Source organism: Meleagris gallopavo, chromosome 3 (assembly GCF_905368555.1).
Source record: "Meleagris gallopavo chromosome 3, MGAL_WU_HG_1.1, whole genome shotgun sequence".
In the NCBI taxonomy this organism is placed as follows: domain Eukaryota; kingdom Metazoa; phylum Chordata; class Aves; order Galliformes; family Phasianidae; genus Meleagris; species Meleagris gallopavo.
In genome coordinates this window covers 58467808-58488139 of record NC_139406.1, presented here as the reverse complement: position 1 = coordinate 58488139, position 20332 = coordinate 58467808, and the positions used below count along the sequence as shown (strand labels likewise).

The 20332-nt window shown below is 37.1% G+C and overlaps 1 protein-coding gene across 7 annotated transcripts in view; it reads right to left on the bottom strand.

Annotated features, from left to right (window-relative positions):
* CHD7 (chromodomain helicase DNA binding protein 7) overlaps positions 1 to 20332 on the bottom strand; it is a 126242-nt gene that overhangs the window by 5235 nt on the left and 100675 nt on the right. For 6 of the 7 annotated variants that reach the window (XM_085221170.1, XM_085221167.1, XM_085221172.1 and 3 more), the window contains 18 exons: positions 19150 to 19405; positions 14692 to 14902; positions 13962 to 14157; positions 13579 to 13746; positions 12715 to 12894; positions 12316 to 12426; positions 12025 to 12230; positions 10863 to 11062; positions 10102 to 10261; positions 7136 to 7225; positions 6534 to 6637; positions 4919 to 5048; positions 4569 to 4641; positions 4295 to 4349; positions 3345 to 3573; positions 2975 to 3183; positions 2158 to 2835; positions 1532 to 1692 (listed from right to left, as the gene is read on the bottom strand). In XM_085221170.1, coding sequence (XP_085077296.1) covers positions 1532 to 1692; positions 2158 to 2835; positions 2975 to 3183; positions 3345 to 3573; positions 4295 to 4349; positions 4569 to 4641; positions 4919 to 5048; positions 6534 to 6637; positions 7136 to 7225; positions 10102 to 10261; positions 10863 to 11062; positions 12025 to 12230; positions 12316 to 12426; positions 12715 to 12894; positions 13579 to 13746; positions 13962 to 14157; positions 14692 to 14902; positions 19150 to 19405 — 3417 coding nt within the window. The remainder of the gene's footprint in view (positions 1 to 1531; positions 1693 to 2157; positions 2836 to 2974; positions 3184 to 3344; positions 3574 to 4294; positions 4350 to 4568; positions 4642 to 4918; positions 5049 to 6533; positions 6638 to 7135; positions 7226 to 10101; positions 10262 to 10862; positions 11063 to 12024; positions 12231 to 12315; positions 12427 to 12714; positions 12895 to 13578; positions 13747 to 13961; positions 14158 to 14691; positions 14903 to 19149; positions 19406 to 20332) is intronic. The other variant, XM_085221171.1, reaches the window with a different exon arrangement.

Genomic DNA, 20332 nt, shown 5'->3' with positions numbered 1-20332 from the left:
TAAGAAAGACATTAAAAAACAACTATTTCTTTCCAGACCAGGATAAACTGATCACCTGAAAAAAACTAATACGTAAGGAATTTTGTGGAATAGAACTAGAATTTAAAAACAGCATTTATATTGAGATGAAGAAGGAAGACAGATCAAATTTTCTGTTGGACAGTGTACCAACAGACTTTAACAGAAACTCACAATTGTTTTACGCTTCTCACTTGAGCTGTCAGCAAACTCAACAGTTCGGAAGGAAAAAAAAATCAAAACATCTGCAATGAGTATTTTAAAACTGCAGTTCTTGAGATCCAAGAGGCTGGATCTGCAATTCTGTCCTAGGAAGTGGATCCTCATTAGCGTCACTATTAATAAAGTTCAACATTATGAAACAAGCACCAACCTAGGGACATCTAATGAATGTCAATTTTCATTCCACACCCATTATCACTTCAAATTTCACTGAAGCGTGTACACTAAAAATCTCTGATTATGTGTATTAGTCTACTTATGATGAATCTACATAGATTAGGGATTTGTTTTTATACACTATAACTGAAATAAGATTTTAGTTCACGTTTCCAAAATACATACTGAAAGCAAAGAAGATGAGTATAATTCTTTTCCATTTTAGTATTCAAGTACATTCCATGTTAGCTTGTCTGAAGTAGTAGAAACTTCAGAACTATGAGAAATACTGCTGGTTAGGGAATATGAGCATCAGTTAGCTTCCTGAACAGCAAAACAGCGCAAAGGCCACTAGCAAATCTCAGCAGCTGCAACAGACTGCTTGCTTTCTCCAGGAATAAGCCTATTAAGAGCAAGGTCCCCCCCGCCCTACCCCATCCCCTCCCAAACCAGATGGCCCTGTTATGGTGATTAGTAAGCTTAAGACTATTACTACTTTATTTCTCTCTCTGCCCTTACTGCAAAGGAGAGTACTAAATTATGTATGGATTTACTACGATGTTACAGTTTGATATTTTTCAAAAAAATAAAAAATAAAAAAAATTGTGTTAGATATATTTCTGCACTGCTACCAAAATAAGGTAGAGCTTTATCCTATGTAAAATTGCTGCTTGTATTTGCAGGACACCTTAATACAATTACATCTGTCAACATTACATAATGGCTTAGATCATGTAGGTCACCAGTACCCATTTCCCCATCCCAAACTGAAAAGGTGATCTTGCAGAATCTCTGCTCTCCTTGCAGACTGCACTGCAGATGAAATCTAGAATTCAGAGTCATAAATTTGCTTCCATCAAAAATGGTGTAAGAGGTGTCATTCTGCACTCAGTTACAAGGCCTATAAGGAACTCATGTCTGTCAGCAGTTTGTTGTTTTACAGTAAAGCAATTCTGTTCATTTCCTCCACTAATTTGTACACAATTGAACAATAAAAAGCCATTTCAAAAATCATTCTCAGAATTAAGTCTCATGTTCACTAGAAGCACAGAACTGTACAATGCTCTCTTTGGAGCATACTTCCCTCATATTATCTGTATTGAAAACTATGCATCCCATCCTACCCCCAACCAACCTTAGGCCAGAAAGAAAAGGCAAATGTTCTCTCATGAAGCAGCTGGACCACAGAAGGATCCCCATCTTCCATGTAGAATCCATCGCGTGTTTCATCCCTTGCGGTACTCATAGAGGCATTGCTTTCTTCATCAAAATTCTTACCCTGAGAGACTGCTCCTGCTGAATAATGATCATGACCAAGAATTAACTACAAAAGTTCCCAACCATCCAATGTCAACCTCAATAGATAGGTTAAGACAAGCATATTTGATACCATACTTGTAACTCATGCTTCTGTTCTATCATTATTACAACAGAGCCTTAGCCTTCTGCACATGGCACAGAAATTATGCTTACTAGATCAGTAAGTTATCTTGGAAATCATCCCTCACAAGGAAAAAAAAATCCTACTAAAGGTGGATTGTTTTAACTTTTATGGTTTGGTGTTTTTTTTTTTTTTTGTTTGTTTGTTTTTGGAAAGTTTATCTAGCCACCTGATACATAGAAAAAAAAGAAACTGCTAAACATAGCCTATCCAGGCTCCAAAACAGCTCCATGTATGCCACTTACCAGCTGGCACAAGTCTGAACAGCTGTAGGACTCAAGCTAAGCAAGTGCTTAGGACTGACCTGACCAAAGCGTTACCTTCAGGTTGGGAGGACTCTTCTGATTTGTCATCATCATCCAGTTTCTCCTCTTCATCTTCTTCTGAACCTTTTTCAGAGATTGATTTTGGGTCTACGTCTGTACTCATTTCTACATCTTTCAATTCACATTTAACAGAGCCAGTCTCAGCCTCAGCATCACAATCCTGCTTAGTGTCTTTATCTGCAATATCTGTCTCTTCCTTGATATCAGACTTTTCTTTGGCTGCTGGATTTTCAGATCCTTCAACTTTAGACTCCGTTTGTTCTGTACTTTTTTCTTCTTGTACTGGTGTGGATGGGACAATAGGTGGTGTTTGACTGCAGCCAGCACCCACAGGGTGTAGAGAAGAGACAATATTTGCATTACCCGTCCCTCTGTTTTGAGCAAAGTTTTTGTGGGCCTCAAGAAAAGACAGCTCAGGATCATTCAGAATGTGATAATCTGTCCTACTGACTCCATGTTTAGCAGCACCAATCAGTAAGTCTTTGTCATGTTTACCACACTCCCACCACTCCGGCAGATCCAAGCTTGGTTGGCAAAGTTTTAGCCTCTCCCCCAGCTGTGGGTGATGAAGAACCTGTTCACGGATTTTCCGTAACAGCTCTATGCGATATAAAGTTCTGGAAGCACGTTCTTCTGTGATTGGTTCAATCATAGTAGAAAGATCAGGTGGCTCTGCAATGACATCAGTTTGCACTGTTTAACACTGACTAGATGTATGCCCATCTCTAAATCATTGCACCTAGGAATCAAGTTTCAACAATGGTGCCACCTATTAATAGTTACGTCCATTTCTGCAGTCAGTAAAACTTACCGTCATCTGGCTTGACTGGCATTCGGCACACTCGTCTACACATATTCACAAAGCCATTAAAATACTTCTCCAAGCTTTCATCGGATTTTTTATCAAGCCTGGCAAATGCTCTGAATTGATTCCAGTCAAATTGATGTTTTATAGGATCAAAAATAATTCCAAAAGTAGACACTACACGATAAAAATCGGCTTCTTCTCTTCTTGTCCATCTATTCAAGGAAGAAGGAAAAAAACAGACCACTTAGTTAAAGGCGAGCCCGAACAGTTTGGATACCCCCAGGCCCATTTAGTTTATACTTTCAAAGCAGAAGTACTGGCAACACACAAAATTAATTGAGATTTAAAGGAAAATATCACTGAGAAAACTCACTTTTGTCGTTTTTCAGTTATTATAGCCTCCCTTTCTGCTTCTAGTGCCCTCACTTCTTCCCGAGGCCGACGTCTCCTGCGGTCAGTCTTCATTAGTGCCTCTTGCCTCATTTGTTGCCTTTTATAGCTGCGCTGATAGGCAGTAATGAGGCGACGCAGACGGGTAGTCAGGGTTGAAGTGTTGGGCCAGTAGAGTTGGCCTAACTCAGAATTGCTTTCACTGTGCTTGTCTAGAGAATAGAGAAGTATTTGTGCACTGCAAAACCACCACTAAACATTTCAAAGTTTCTAAGGCTAAAACTGGATTCCTGTCTGATCAGATAAGAACATACGCTTCATTAATATTAGTGCAGAACAAATTAGAAACAGGATAACTACACTGGTAGGAAATAAAAAATAGAATAAAACCATCTGACTCCACAAACACAAATGACTGTGAAGCATTTAAAGATAACTATCAGGTATTATTATTCAATGTTATGAATGCAAACATATTAAGAATACCCTTAAGTATTTAAATTAATGCAGTAGAGCTTTAAATGTGTTACTAAGAAGATCATTCCATCTCTGTGAAAACACCTATGCTTATGATTTACCACTTCATTATTTTCACTTAAACTTGGCACTTTTCCTCCATACTGAGGAACTTATCTACTGCAACTTCAAGATCATCTCAGCAAAAGCATCAACAGCAGCATAAAGAAACATCCAGTTTTTATCATCACAATTTCTACTATGTAATTAGAAACTCAGAAAGCCTTAACGTGGGATTATTCAAACAAGGTAAATAATTGTTTTGAAACACATGAAGCATGAAGAGATTTGGCACTACGAAGTTTACCGTGATGTTTTCCCAAAACACAACCCATTTCTTCATGTGCTAATAAAAAGTCCACCTTTGCCTAAGTGGTCTATTTTTGTCTTTTCAAAATTTCTTTAGTATAGTCTTACTTGAGTGGATTTCGATGGACTCTTCTTTGTCTTCTGGAGGTGAGTTTGCAAATTCCTTTGGGAGAAGACAGAAGTTATTTTAGTTTTCAGCTCTGACCATATGTTATTGTTTGCAGAAAAAAAAAAAGATGTTATCTTTCAAATACAGCAGAAAAGTATCTTTGTAAGGCGTGTTTATCTGGTGGCTCACAAACATAAGAATTACATTAGAATAAACATGGAGTGTTAGTTATGTTTATGAATACTTGTAATTACAGAAACTTGAAGTTCTTACATCAATTTCATCCTTGAAAGGAGTTCTGGTTGGCTTATATTCTGGATCTTCATCCTCTCTGTCGAATTCACCTCTAAAAAATTATTTAAAATAAACGATTTAAATAAATATTGCTTTTGAAAGGTTATTTTTCTGGAAAGAAAAGCAAAAAAGCTACAAAAGCCGTCAGAATGCGTACCAAGCTACACATTTATATTTCATGCTCAACCGTGTAAGCAATTTTACATACTTTTTACATTATGTGATCACTTCAGATCCTCAGGCAAGATGTAAGCAGAATATGACACATGAACTCATGCCAACGTATACAATGCTGATAAAGTTTATTAATTTTTTCATGTCGTCCTTACCCATCACCGCCATCTGCTAACATGTCTGTCCCTCTCTGTTCAGCAGCTATGGCCTTTGCATCAGGCATGCCAACCCGTTCCAGAAAGCACAGTGTTGAATCAGCTCTCATGGAATTGTACTTCTCATAACCTGCGGAGTGGGAAGCAATTTTTTTTTGTTTGTTTGTTTTTTTGTAAAGATATGATCAACTGTAAAAAGAACAGTTTAGGTAGTGAAATACAATTTTCTGGGTTCATTTATTTTTAAATAAAATTAAAGAGCTGTAACTGTGATTTTAAAGGAATTATTTCATAAAAAATGATGCATTTTTCCCCAGTAGTTTTCATTTGTGTAATAACATTTTTCATATTGATATATTTAATCAGCACAGAAACATTTTAACATCAGTAGCATTAACAAACAGTAAAAATTGAATAGTTTTTTCAATGTAATCTCTTTATAAAGTGACAATCTTTCACCAAAACTAACCCCACACTTCCATAAAGATTCCTACGTAACTTTTACAGTGGTTCTCCATATTCAGCACTCCCTACTGCAAACACGCAGATATGAATGGAAGCACAAACACACACACACACACACACACACACACTCTCTCTCTCTCTCTCTCACACACACACAAACACACTCTCTCTCTCTCTCTCTCTATAGCTCCAGCCTTGCTGGAACCCTCAGCGTAGGCTGTGAAAATGCTGCATACATGGGTTATACGTAAGGCCAACGAACCTGTCTTATTAGGTTTAGGATGATGCATGTCAGTAAGATGACACTGTTCCCTCTATGGTTTTCAAACTGCTGTTTGCTTTTTTACTGCCCAAGTTGACTAGATGGAAAATGGCAGATCCCAACAGTGCACTGCAGGAAAATGATTTTTAGACTAGACTTGCCTCAGCTGAGCCCACAAAACAGAGCTGCTGTACATAGGCAGAACAGCACAATTCAATTAGGATTTGTACTACAACACACTGCTCCTAACTGCTGTAGAGCCTCAAGCCAAACTGTAATCATGAAAGGTTTTATAAGCCATCATTCTCCCCTTTAGTCAGGCTGGGCTGCTGAGAATACCTCTGCGACCTCCAGAGAATTGGGATTATAATCAGGAATCGCTCACTGTATATATCATGCCAGCTCTGCATCCCCAGCCTTTCAAAGTTAACAAGGCTGCATCCCACTCAAGGGAGCCGGGAGTTCTCAACACTGACATTTGTGAAATATTGCTTGGAACAAAGCCCAGGAGGCACTTGTACAGATTAATAGCAGAGGTTAAGCCCACCGTCCACTTTGACACTGGTTGGCAGAGTTAGCAAGTGAAGCAGTGCTGGAAGCAAAGTTTATGGAGATCTATCTTACTATTTGGCTATTACTTAAACAAATATGGCTTTGTTTTATTTACAGCCAAGAAAGTAATGTTTTCTTCTCAAATGTTCTGCAAACATTTAAAAACAGCATCTGATATTTACAGCTCATATTAGGTTTTTAATGCAGGCAAGAAAAAAAAAAGGGAGATACAAGCCAACAGTTCTTTGGAACAATACTTGTTAATATTATGACTGAACAGTCCTACACGCAGAAAGCTTTACAACTGAGTTTTGTTCAGAGTGAGACACCACTTACCGTGTTTGAATACTCCAATTAAAAGGGATTTATCCGCCTCCTTATCCCACCAGTCTGCAGGAACTTCAGCATGGAACGGCTCAGGTATCCATACATCTACTTCACTATAAAGACAGCATTATAAACATTTGCAAAGATGACTGGACAAAAATGTTAGAAAGAAAGAGAAGTGGTTCACACCATTTTGTAAATATGCTTCTTGAGAGGGAAAAAACAACACCAATTAGAACACATGGGAAAATTACTTTGGATTGTTTAAAAGGAAACAATGAAAAAATATTAGGCTATTTTAGGAGTAAAATGCCAGTGGTTACCCAAACACACTCATTTACAATCTTAGTATTTTTAAAAAAACAAAATTAAAATTGAGTTATAATAATTCTTCAATATTAGCAATACTGAAAAACCCATATCTGTAATTTCCCACACTGTTCCCTCCTCCAAGAAAACTACCCACCTCGTTTGATAAAATAATAATGTGGCTTGCGAACACATTTAACAGGAAGCACGACAACCTTTAAATGCTAAAATTATTATAGTACACGTGCTTTACATAAGCCAGTATCATAAAGCAAAAAAAATAAACCTGCACTTGCACTAACCTTGAGTCAGCACCCTCTAAGATCCTGTCTGCTTGGTCCCCTATAACTTCTTGTCGTAGATAGTACAGCATGCGGACACGCAGCAGGACCCTGGAGAGGAAGGCAGAGGGGGGAAAAAGTTCTTAACTTCAGGACTGTTTGCCAACAGTGGCTTTTGGCAGCTGCTGCTGTTCATCCATCATCCTGCCAAGGCTGATTAGCCATGCTGTATGGTAGGCTTGAAGCGTGACAGATGGTGGCACATAATCACCTCTGTGTGGTGCTTTCTGCTGGCTTCCAACAGGCCTGCCTGGCAACCGCTTACACTGCACAGAGAGGGACCGAGCGCAGCCCGGCCCCGGCGCATTTCATTTAGTTCTACCTAGTGCAGCTTGTGAAGTTTAGACACGTACTCTACCACTGCCTCTGAAGTATTGAAGCAAGTTTGTAAACAACTGAGCAGATGGCTTTCAGTAACTGTTCTGCTTCATTATCTCATAAAATTTCCTCAGCTGCTGCCTTAATACCATTTTTGGAAGCACATCAGAAGTTGTAGGAATAAACGAGATATAAAATCTGGTTTTACTACCTTACAATAAACCCTCAATATGGAATGTCAGGTTTTTCAGATTATACAACTTTTTGCTTCCGAGAATGGGAGGAAAAAAAAATAATCCTCCATTTCCCCTAGGAGATATTAACTATTTTTACTCTCTATAGTTCAAACTGCTATTTAATTTTACCTGCACACAACATAAGTGCCATAAGGAAGTGAAAAGTCTTCCTTGCCCGTGTTTATTTTTTCCCACCCCTGCAACACTACGGTTGTTTTTGGGACCGCTGTCAGGTGTTGTAGCAACAGCTTAAGCTGGCAGGAGAGAGAATGGCAGACTGGATTTTCAAGGAGAGTAGAAAAGAGGTCATCACTACAGAAAAAATGTCTCCCTGAAAATAATCAAGCTCTCCCATGTTTACCCAATTCAGGGCACCCCCTGCTGCCTAGTTCATGAAGTAGAATCAGCACCAGCTAAAATGGAGATTATTCTGCCTGCCTTCTCCCTGTATCCAAATCCATCACGGCTACTGTTGAATTGCTGCTCTCTTGGAGCAGTAAGGGTAACTGGGGAGGCAGTAATCTGATCGCCCAGTTGCATGAAAAATTTAGACCACCACCAGTTTTGAGAACTCCTTGTTAGAGATCTGACGCAATAGAAGCGATATCTAGTTTTACATGCGTTACCCAAGTAGTCCTTGGAAGAGTAGGGATTTGAATCAAGGTCATTTCTACAATTCAAAACATGTCAGACACGACTTTTTGTATGTTTTGATAACCGGGACCAGTGAGGTGCCCCTTTTCTATGTTTGGCTATAGAAATAAGCTGCTGAGGGTCTCTATCATCTTTGTATTAAGTAACAACAAATGTTACATCAAGCCAAAGGAAAAGAAAAAAAAACAACCACAAAACTAAACCAAAATGCAGAGGTTCTCTGCACCTTTCAGTAGTCCTCCACATTAAAGCAGCATGCATGTCACACACGAGACGAGGACACCCTGCTCTTACTTATCCAATACATATTGCTATCTGATGAAGGAAATTACTCATACTTTCAACTGGCTTCTACCTCAGCTTGATTTTACCTGGGCTAATCATGTTGCTTCTACAATTCACTTAGTCCTGGTGGGTCTAGGAAGTGAAAGAAAAAGGACAGCAACTGAAAATATTCTTGTACAGTGATACATCAGTCTTCCTGATCCTTCTAATTGTTCTACTGTATTATTTCAGCAGCACTATTTTAAAAATGAGTTTAAGGCTGATCTGCAAACTGATATAGCAAGTAATGAGGACATGTTACCTGGGAGAGCAAAATAATGTTACAGGAAAAAATTTAATTTAAGAGGAAGTGAAATGTAATAACCGAACTCAGTAACAGCTTAGAGAAAAGTCAAAAACCAGTTCACTTGCATGTGCACTTGCTAACATAATTCTCTAAATATCTGTTCTCATCAGCTGCGAATTAAGCTTGGTTAGCATCCAGAAATGAACTAATAAACCTTTTAAATGTCTTATCTCCTTCACATCACACCCCCTCTGTTGACAGGCCACAGATATTTTTGAAATCAATAATTTCTTTCTAATAAACAGTTTTAATAAGACCATACGTATTAAAAGCATAAAGACAGCTTTACACCTGTATGCTATATACCCAGTGAAGAACACTGTTGAAAGAAGTTGACACAAAAATAACTAAGATATTACAAACCAAAAGCAAAGAAGAGATGCACTTGAGAGACATTCATTCAACAATTAAGCAAAGGTTCTGGTGAAGAACCTTTTCCCAACGCCCAACCTGACTCTCCACTGACACAGCTCCATGTCATTCTATCAGGTGCTGTCATTGTTACCATAGTGCAAAGATCGGAGCTGCCCCACTGCTACCCTTGTGAGAAGCTGTAGGCTGCTACAAGGCCTCATCCCCTCAGCCTTCTCTGCTCTGGGCCCAACAAGCCAACTGCGACTCCTCATGCACTTTCCCCTCTAGACCCCTCACCATCTTCATAGACCTCTCTTGGATGCTCTCTAATAATCTCATTTTCATCTTATATTGTGGTGCTCAAAATAGCTCACAGTGCTCAAGGTAAAGCCATGCTAATGCAGAGCAGAGCAGGATGTTCAGTTGTCAAGAGAAACAGATTTAAGTGAGGGTATATTCTTTTCCCCATATGCTATTAAGAATTACATATTTGATTTCATTCTTATTTATTAAGTAGAAAACACATTTCTTCGTAAATGTTTTAAGAATGGATCAATCATAAAGAGCTTACAGAAACATCCAGATATCTGCTAAGATGATTATCCCCCAAATTAGAAGCAATAATGCTCTTTACATCCTATTAAACAGCCCCATGCTCTATTAAAAACATTCCAAAGAAGTCACAGACTTTTGAAAAACATATAATAAAAAGCATTAAATAAAATAATACTTACTTATTACAATGATGTTTGAGATGTTTTCTATAGCTGTCTTCTTGAAATAATACATCCGGATTACAGGTGGTGAGCCAATCAGCATCTTGAAGCATTGGCTGTGAACTCTGGGCTTTTACTTTCTTGCCTTTCCTCCCTCTGGGCACTGGCGCAGACAGGCCTATACAAATCCCCAATTATATCTTATACAGTCTGAATAGAAAAGCTCTCACACCAAACTGCATTACAAACACACATTTACAGCTAAGTATCACTGCTTTATTAGTTCCACTGTGGGCAACAAGACTATCAAAAACTGAACAGCAACATAATTTATCTGGAAATTGTGAATAACAAAATCAACCAAAACTACCATGCAAATTTAGGTGTGAAGATTTCAAAAAATTCAGAGAACTATCCAGAAAATGGTGTTATATAAATATTTCTTCTAGAAACACTCATGAATCTGAATGGCCACAAGGAAACAAGCTTTATGATTTATGGCCATTTGAAAGAGCTTAATTCCAGCAGTAGGCGATACTTAAAAACTATGTTAGAATATTTGTTCAAACTGCTTTATGAGCAAGAGCACTGCACTCTACAAAGCATCTGAGGGTGACTTCCCCTTTAAGTACTGACCCAGTCAAAGCCCACCTTACTCATAAAATCTGACAAGATCCTACAACATGTCAGAACAGCTATAGTTTAAACTAAAGACATAGCACGACTGAAGCAATTCTTTCCTATTTACTAGCATCATTATTTGATTGTGGTAGACATACCGGAATGATTAACCAAAGCTCGAGTTTGCCCATCTGCAGTTGGAGTGATCAGATCCCAGATGAAACTTTTGATATTTTCATCCCCTTTGTAATGATTAAGGCAATATACCAGGATAGTCCGGCAGATGGTTTCCACATCTTGTTCCGTTAGCTGACGTTTATAGCGCCCATGTGAGAGGATGTCAGTCCAACGACCCCAGCTACAAGAAAAATATGCTCAATACAACAGCTAGGGCACTGGTATTTTAATTTGTGACTTTCAATTTAACTCCTGGTGTCAAGCAAGTTAGGACCTCCTGTATTGCCACTAATGCATTCTGCGTTTGCACGTTACATTGGGGAATCCCACTTACAGCACCAAAGAGTTAAGAATGTTTATTTTACAGAACAGGCAATAAGTTCACTGCTCGTAAAGCTGCAATTGAACTACACTCAAAATAATAAAGTACATATGTTTAACTCTAATGGTCCCAGTAAACTACGAACAGGAAATTCAGCCAATTCCTACAGTCATGGGATTTGGGGAATCAGTTTTATTTTGATCCTGAAATTCATTATTAGTGACTGCTGTACATAACTTTCTAGAAGTAAAGCCAGTCCTCCTGAAGCCCGTTGGAATAGTAGTTAAATACAGCTACTTGCTTGCAAAGAGATAAAAATTCGGACTGACTGGTATATCCAACGGGAAAAATAAGGCATCAATTAGTTGAAATCAAGTACCATCAAAACATGAGAACTATGCTAAAAAGCTCTGAATTGACTTGATTTCACAACCATACCAGTCTTTACAAATGCACTTTGTTATTCTTCACAATACTTAGAAAAGAGAGATTAAGTCTCAATAATTCTGGTATTCTTTACAATAGAAGAAACCAGAAACAAATGTTCTGTCATCACAATACTACGTATTTTACCAGTGAGCTCATATCCAGCTGTGGGACACTGGATGCTTTAAGCTAAGCAAGAAGTACATATATATATATATAAGGAACCTATATATAAAGCAATTTAAAATCTCACTGGTAAGTATAGGTAGTACTTATGTAAAAAAATATGCAGAGTACATGCGAACATGAAAAAGAGGAAAGAGTATTTGCTATACGTGATTTACATATTTTCAGTTTTTATCCACAATCACACTATTTAATCTGTATATCCTTACCCATAAACCAACAAGTTCTTCTCTACCCTGAAACATTCACTTCTTGCATAACCCTGTGATTTGTCCTGAGGCCTACGAGGCTTTGTGCTAGGCTTTTCTTCGGAATCACTTTCCAGGTCTGAAAACTCCATCAGTTCGTCCTCTTTGACTGCACTGTAGAGTCTCGTTTGCTTTCTTACTCTTGGTGTATCAATAACTAGGTTATTCTAAAACGAAAAGTAAAAATGTAGAAATTAAGGAGGAGAAAAATCTTCAATTTAAATGAACTGAGTACTGTCATAAAGCTCTTACCCTTCCATTTAAAGCATCAATATCCAGTTCAGCCTTCTTTGCCCACTTCTGCCAAAAATTAGGGTCATCCAAGGAAATGTCTGTCCTGTTCCCAGATGCAACAAAACTAGCCTAGAAGACATGAAAAAACATGCATTGATTTCTTAACCACACACCATAAAGATATCTATTTTCATTGGTAAGTGCAATGTTTAAGACTTACAAAACAGCATTGTCAAGAAACAAAAAAAGGAAGCCTATCAACTGTCTAACTGGAAATACAGATGTCCCAACAGTTTTGAGGAAGAAAACTGAAAAAAGTATACTGAAAAACTAAATTGACACTGAAGGCGATTCAGTACTACTTCCATCTATTGCAGTCACAACTTTATTATTTTTCTTCTGAATGCCAATGCACACCTTTGCAAATGTTGAGCCTTTTCCTTCAGATTCAATAGTAATTGTGTGTGTTCGCCTTAAGAGAATTTGATCAATATCCTCTTCACAAAACTTAGACCCTTCATCCTCCTCGTCCATCAGAGCACCGTATGCTCCCTTTCGAAGAAGATCTTCTATTTCTTTTTTAGAAAGCTGTTGCACCTGTAACATGTGAGAGAGAGTTGTTTTGTTGTTTTAACACTAGTCAACGTTTATATCTAACAACATAATGACATCAATTGCCTTTTTACTTAGCATTTTAAGAACTGTACTCCTAACATAATGTGGTGTTGGTCAATTAAACATTCATGCTGAAGCCACCTTTAAAAGAAGAATGCAAACAACAACATTCTTAAGGTGAAGTTATATGAGTGGTTTAAACGATTCAATAATTCATTGTCATTGAATCTGCTTACTTTAGCTCCAATGACTGTTAAACTCCTCCTGGGAACATACTTAACTTCCTAACCTGAGAAAAGGCCCAAGCAAAGAAGTCCAAAGCGAAAAAGGTGAAAGCACACAAACATAAACAAAAAAACACAGATGGATGGGCAGCCTGCAAGAAGCTCAAAAACTGTAAGAATCAACAGTATGTAAAGGATAGAATGATGAGAATGAATGAGAATTGAGGAAACATGATTCTACCTGTCTGCTTTTGGCAATTAATGATGTATGAGATAGGCTGAGCCAGTTCATGTAGCCTTGCCCTTAATTAACCCCACTTTAAAATATATGCCATATTCTACCTGAAAGCCATCATTCTCCAGCTAAGATATAAGCAAGAAATAAAAATGTTATACATTCATATAATTTGTTGATCATGCATCTTAATATATTAATTCTTACCCCATTTGTAGCATTTTCTCTTCCACTCATAGATTGTAGCACAGCCTTGTCAAGGCCAAGCTTCAAGCTAGCTTTGTCAAACATTTCCCTTTCATAAGAATTCCTTGTAATCAATCTGTAAATTTTCACTGATTTGCTCTGTCCTATTCTGTGACATCGTGCTTGAGCCTGATGAAACAGGACAGATACTCAGTTACAAGTGACAAAAGAAAAAAAAAATCAATATAGAAAACTTACTTTAAATGTTATTACTTTCAATATAAATAATAATCTGTATGTTTTTTTTTTTCTGAGTGGACAACAGTAATTTCTTTTGCAAGTGAACAAAATTTCACAGGAAATAAGCAAGAAGTTTTCAACTGAATCATTCCTTGTAATATTACCTGGAGGTCATTTTGAGGGTTCCAGTCTGAATCAAAAATGATGCAGGTATCAGCAGCAGTGAGATTAATGCCCAAGCCTCCTGCCCTTGTACACAGCAGGAAAACAAACCTATCAGAATCAGGTCTTGAAAATCTGTCAATAGCTGCCTGACGTAAGTTGCCTCTTACTCGGCCATCAATTCGTTCATATGGGTACCTGAAATAAAGATGCATTGTAAAGAGAATTTTACTGCAAATATTCTTACGTCTGGCATTATTTCTTTTAAAAATATACAATTAAAAAATCAAAAAGGGAAAATATGCCACTCTACTCTCAAAATAGCTGCAACAAACTGAGTGACTGTTGTGTTGTATCCAACAACTTCATCAGTGGAAGATATATTATCTTGTTTCCTGCTTTGTACCCTTCAGTAAAAATGAGGTTCTCACTCCAAGGAATCTAATAAATACTTGGGATTGAGCAGAAAAACAACAAACAACTCCAGAGTAACTGAAACATTTAACTAACTAGTAAACTAGGAGGAGCCATTAAAGCCTCTCTGAGGTCATTTTCTACTCATCTGAAAGAAAAACTTCAGTACTTGCAACTTGCAGTCAGCGTACTCCAGAAAATACACTAACATGTTTGAATTTCATCCTGTTACAATAATAAGATCACTCACAGTTTAAATACTGTGGCCACTGAGGAACGCACTGTTTATTTAGAATTGCATTATATTGTTGCTCTCACCGTCTTTGAATGAGGTAGTCTTCCAGTATGTCCAAGCAGCGCACCATCTGGGAAAAGATAAGCACCCTGTGGCCACCAGCCTTCAGTTTTGGCAGCAGCTTGTCAATCAGTACTAGCTTGCCAGCAGCCTGGATCATTGCCTGGAGCTGAAAATCTGGAGAGTCGGCATTGTGTGTTTCTTTAAACTCTTCCAAAATTTTCTCTTCAGCACCTGCAAAGATTGGACAGCAATACATGAACACAGCAGAGGATTTTATCAATAAACAATGAGCTTGCCTTCAATACCCTACAGAGAGCACAGGAATGTTTTAAACACTATGTGAATAAACATTTATAAAAAATATTAGTCTTAAATTTAATGCAAACATACACACAAACACAGTATAATTAAAAAACCACTTGGAGTATTCATTCGATTTTTTAAGGGAGTAAAATCTTTTCTAAATAATTTCATATAATCATTTAATGAACACAATTTAATGAGGCATTAAGAAAGAAAATGAAAAGGTAAAAACTATTCCAACTGTTAAATGGGCTTTGTCCTCTTCGAAATTCAATAAGGAAGAAAATTCTTGTTTTTACAGTAAAATGCAAAGAATACAAACCAAATTTGATGTCCAAAATGAAAGTTAATCAGAAGCAAGACTTGGATCTACCCCTTCCATTACTAGCTAGAGAATCAAAATCCAAACTGTGAAAAAGCTGATTTCCTTGGAAAAAAATAAGAGGTATGAAATTGTATTTTATCATCTATTTAGATTTTTCTCCTCACTGAACATCTAATTTCTCCTCAGCTTTATGAAACTGTTCAGTGTATATATTCTTTCCAGAACTAGTAAAAAATTCCTTCTTGACATCCCCTTTTCATATGAAGTAAAAGCATAGAAACAAATGTTCCTTGTACTGCACATTACCTGATGATACAGAACAAGTTTATGCCTTTCTTATACTCATATGCTTTTATCCTATTTTAGTGTCTCTTCTACATACAACATATTATTCAAACGTTATCAGATAACTATTCTTGGCTATATAGAAGTCTAGGAATCTTCATCCTAAGCTCATTTCATATACAGATAAACCTTTTGAGGGGCTGCCTTTTTCAGATCCTCTGATTTTTATTTGTTATTTTCTTAAACAAAACATAGCTTATAACATCCAGCATCAACACTACTCACTTACTTGTGAGTAACACAAAGAAAGGTGGGAGGATTGGGGCAGGGAGAAAGAAAAGCTTACTGACAGGCATCCACTGAGAGTCTCTCCCATATCCCAACTCTAACTAGATGCCTGTAAGCAAACAGGCAAATGCAGTCTCACTGTGTGATCACTGGTTCCTTGCCTACTGTAACATGGTGTCTTAACTAGATGCCACCCTATGCAGGCTGACAGCTTCTTATTACTTGAACTGCTCACTTTTACAAAATTAAATGTTTTCACCTAAAGGTACTTTTGAAGCATAGGGAATCCTTGTTGTAAGTATTACTGATCCTAATAGTTTGCACATAAGAAAAACGAACTCACATGAAAAAAAGAATTAGACAATCCTTCAAGCTATCCTTATTCATATTAGCACCCATTTTGCAAAACAGGAGAAATTAAGGCAGTAATTTCACTCTGTACTGAGCTTAGTCAATTTCAGAATATAATAAGCTGTCAAGTAGCTTGTATACAGTATGCAAACTCAGTATCTTCAAAAACAAACCAACTAGGCCAACCACACCACAACAAACCTACCAACAAGTCTTATGAATGATGAATTTTCAGTATTGGCATTTTGTCTCAGCAAGATTCACTTCCATAACAGACCACAGACTCTGAAAATCTGCTAGTCCAACCATCCTATCCTAGCTAAAACTCATAAAAGCCTGCCTTTTCCTTTTCACTCCTTTTTCAATTGCAACTAAGTGAGGAATGTGTAATACCTGTTACCCTTGAAGTAGTGTTTTGTATGCCTCCAACACTTCTTTTCTTGACTTTTATTAATGAATGAAAAGAAGTCTGAATGTGTGCTTTCCTGATAGCAGGAAATATTTTAGTTAAGAGAGACTCCTTGGGCTCAAGAGAGCATAAGGACAGAGCAAGAAACCTTTACAGTGTTTACCAGTATGCTCTGTAGCATGTGTAAGTACAGAGGCACTTCCCTGCTGTTGTCTCTTGGAGTCAGAGAAAGAAGTATGATGTATAAACACTTGAGTGGTTGCTAGGGAGGAAACAAGGAGTCCAGCTCTGAGAAAACCAATAGGACAATGCTTTGCCCATCTTGGCTGGAGAATACACAAAATGCAGCAGCTTCCTCTAGAAGTCTGCTCAAGGACAGTTCCAGCAGACAGCCATTCTCCTCTCAGCACCACAAAACTAATCTACTGACCAAGAAACAAAGAATCACCACATTCAACTCCTGTCATACTACTTCCATGATACAAACTTCTATGTTTCTTAACTGAAGATTACCTAGAACACTTAGTTCTATGTGAAACAAAACAATCTTCTACTTGGTCTATACATGCAAATACACATACATTGCTGCTTGTTTACAAAACCTTTAGATGTAGAAGAAAATGAGAAGGATTCCAAGACCTCTTTATAAAAGCCTTAAGTCTCCAGAGCTTGCTATTCTTCAGGAAAATACCACTGAATATTATGCCACTACAAAGCTTCTTGTCAGAAATGAACTTGTGTCATCACTGTAAATACAAAGATGTTAATTACTGATCAACAAGATAAAACCTAGGGCTCAGACAACTACAGGACATAAGAGTATTTTCTCTCCTGGAATTAAAAGAACTTAGTTGCTCCTTCACACTAATAATAGTTGGGATTTATTTATTTCTCCCTGGCATCAAATCTTAACAGCACCTGCTGTTTTGCTGCATCCCATTAAACAAGTCTAAATGTTCAGAAGTCACAAAAATGTTAAAAAGGAAAAAGCTCAAGAGACATCTCCACCTCCCTTTATTAGGGTTAAAAAAACAGTCATTCAAACATACTTGAAATTAGTCATTCAAAAATACTTGAAGTTTTCCATACAGCTACCTGAATTTAAGCAATTTTTAACATAAGTTAAATGATACAAGACTTGGGAAAAGAAAAAAATCCTTGTAAGCAGTGCTGCAAATGCTACTTATTAATTTTATTTCATAAAACAAGAGAAAAACATTTACTTTATTCCTCATTACATGAGACAAGGGAAAACAATCACTAGGTTAAAACAAACAAAGCCAAGGAACATAAAAGGCACTGAGTTCAGAAGCTCATAACCTGAACATCCTGAACCGTTTTCTGGTAAACCCACCTATGTAATAGATTAACTTAGAAGCAAAGAACTAACAAACAAATTCTAACAGAACCACGAAGCTAATTTAATTGTATATTCTTCTGAATTTAAAAACTGAGCAGCCCACCAGCATGGTTGAGTTCAGGTACTTTGGAGTAACTCTATATCGTGCATTTGGAATAATTACTTGCAGATGAAATACAATTAGACGTCATTTGGTGAATCAGTTTAAGTATAACAAAAAATGTCAAAAAAAAAAAAGCAAGCACTGCAATATGGAAGTCACACAGTAAAAACCGCAATCACATATGGCTCATGATAAAACAGTCTTTCACCATGAAACTCGTAACTAGCATGAAACTAGCGACAGCATAAATCACACAGTAACAAAGAGGAGATGGAAAACAAGGAACTAGTAGCATGCAACTATGTACAGAAGCTTGTGCTATATCTCCAAAGGGAAAAGTTGATATGACCAACACATACAGTTCAGCATACTTCAGAGAGCTGGTTCATCACCTAGTGTTTGCCACAAGATACTCCTGATCGAAAACCAATAGCATAATAATGAAGCAGAGTATTCACTGTTAAAAAACTAATATGGCATTCATATAGATCTTTTTCCAGTCCAATTAAACTATGAAAATGAACTGATTACACGTCCATAAAAGCACATCTCAGTCATTTCTTGACTACTTTTATTCAGAAATGTTTAGTACTCTCTCATAGTACCCTGTGGAAGAAAACAAGTAATAGCTAACCAACTGTGAAGAAAAAAGTTGTCATTTTTATAGCAGCATCCAAGAACCCACATGATAACTGAAGTATTCTTTGTAAAAAGAACAGAAAGAAAAAAACTTTAATACTAACATGATACTAACACCGACTCTTATAGGACTAGCTAGCCTTGAAAGAAGCAGTGCAGATGTTTTCAAAAGCAATGCTGTCCTGACTAGCAGATTTCTAAACACAAGAGAACCGAAAAGGTTATGTCACTATTCTAATTTAAAAATGCATAAATAAAAATACACAGTATATTCACTCAGTCTCTTTTGCTGCTTTCAGCATACCAATTTTATGGAAAGAAGAATTAACAACTACCCCTCTGAAGAAACTAGAACAGAATTAACACACTGACCAGTCTTAAAAATACTTCTTGAAAAGAAGATGCTGTGACTTACCATTAATAAGGTACGGATGATTGCAGCATTTTCTTAGTTCCATCATAGTGTTTAAAAGATTAGGTACATTTGCCTGACCTCCACCCTTTGAGAGAAACGCAAAATTCTTCTCAAGAATAGCACGATAGTATTTCTTCTGAATATTCGTCAGCTCAACTTCAATGATGGTTTCCTCTTTGGGGGCCAGGTTCTTTTCCACATCCTCCTTGAGACGTCTCAGCATCATTGGCTTCAAAATAGCTTGCAGTTTCTGCACCTAGGAGACATTAAATAAACAACAATCAAAGCTCTAAGTCTTCACATATTTAATTTTTCTATTTCTAACGTTTTCTTAATTCTGAAGTCCTCCTCTTTTTATTTTATTATTATTATTTTTTTAACTCAGATCACAAGTAGACAGCATTTAAGTCTTTCCTCAAGGACCTAGAAACTGAAATTTCCTTGTTAACACTGTGGCAAATTTCTGAAGTCAATTTTTAGTGAACATCACTGCTGTTTAGTGCATGTCATTAAATGATCTCCTTTAGAACCATCCCTCTAGAGAATGACAGTACTGCACACCAAGTGTGCAGAGCTAACCCTAAGTAGGCAGAGCTCAGCAATATAAGCAAATCTGACTGTAAGAACAAGTTTTAGAGTAACTTCTTACCACTAAATACAGTGAATTATACTATTTTTTCCTTCAAATGTCTGCTGTTCTTTTTGCTTTTAGACATTTCTTAGACATACTTTACTTCCTTTTGATATTTGCCAAAGCAGAAAACTACTTAGGCCTGTTCTCAAAATGAACATTTCATATTTCTGTAATTGTTTTTTTTAAATGCTATTTTTTTTTGTCTCCAGGTTTGGCAACATACACTTTATGAAGCAGAAGGAAAGTGTCCGTTTTCCTTCTATAAGGTTTGCTGAGTTTGGTCAAGTTTTTATGATGGCCTTCACACAAAAACCTCAAGCATACTCCATACACATATAACAAGTTGGCATTAAGGTTGTTTTTAAAGTTCCATCTCTCATCAAACTACAAATCAGCTCCAAGCTAAAGAGCTGACAATTTACCCCAAAATTGATCATCGTCTCCTACTAGGGTGCTCTGTAACAGAAACAAGAACAAAAGCAGCTTTCTCCTGAATTCAGATTATTCCTATAGTAACTTCAAGAGAAAGGAGATAAATTAGCCAAGAGA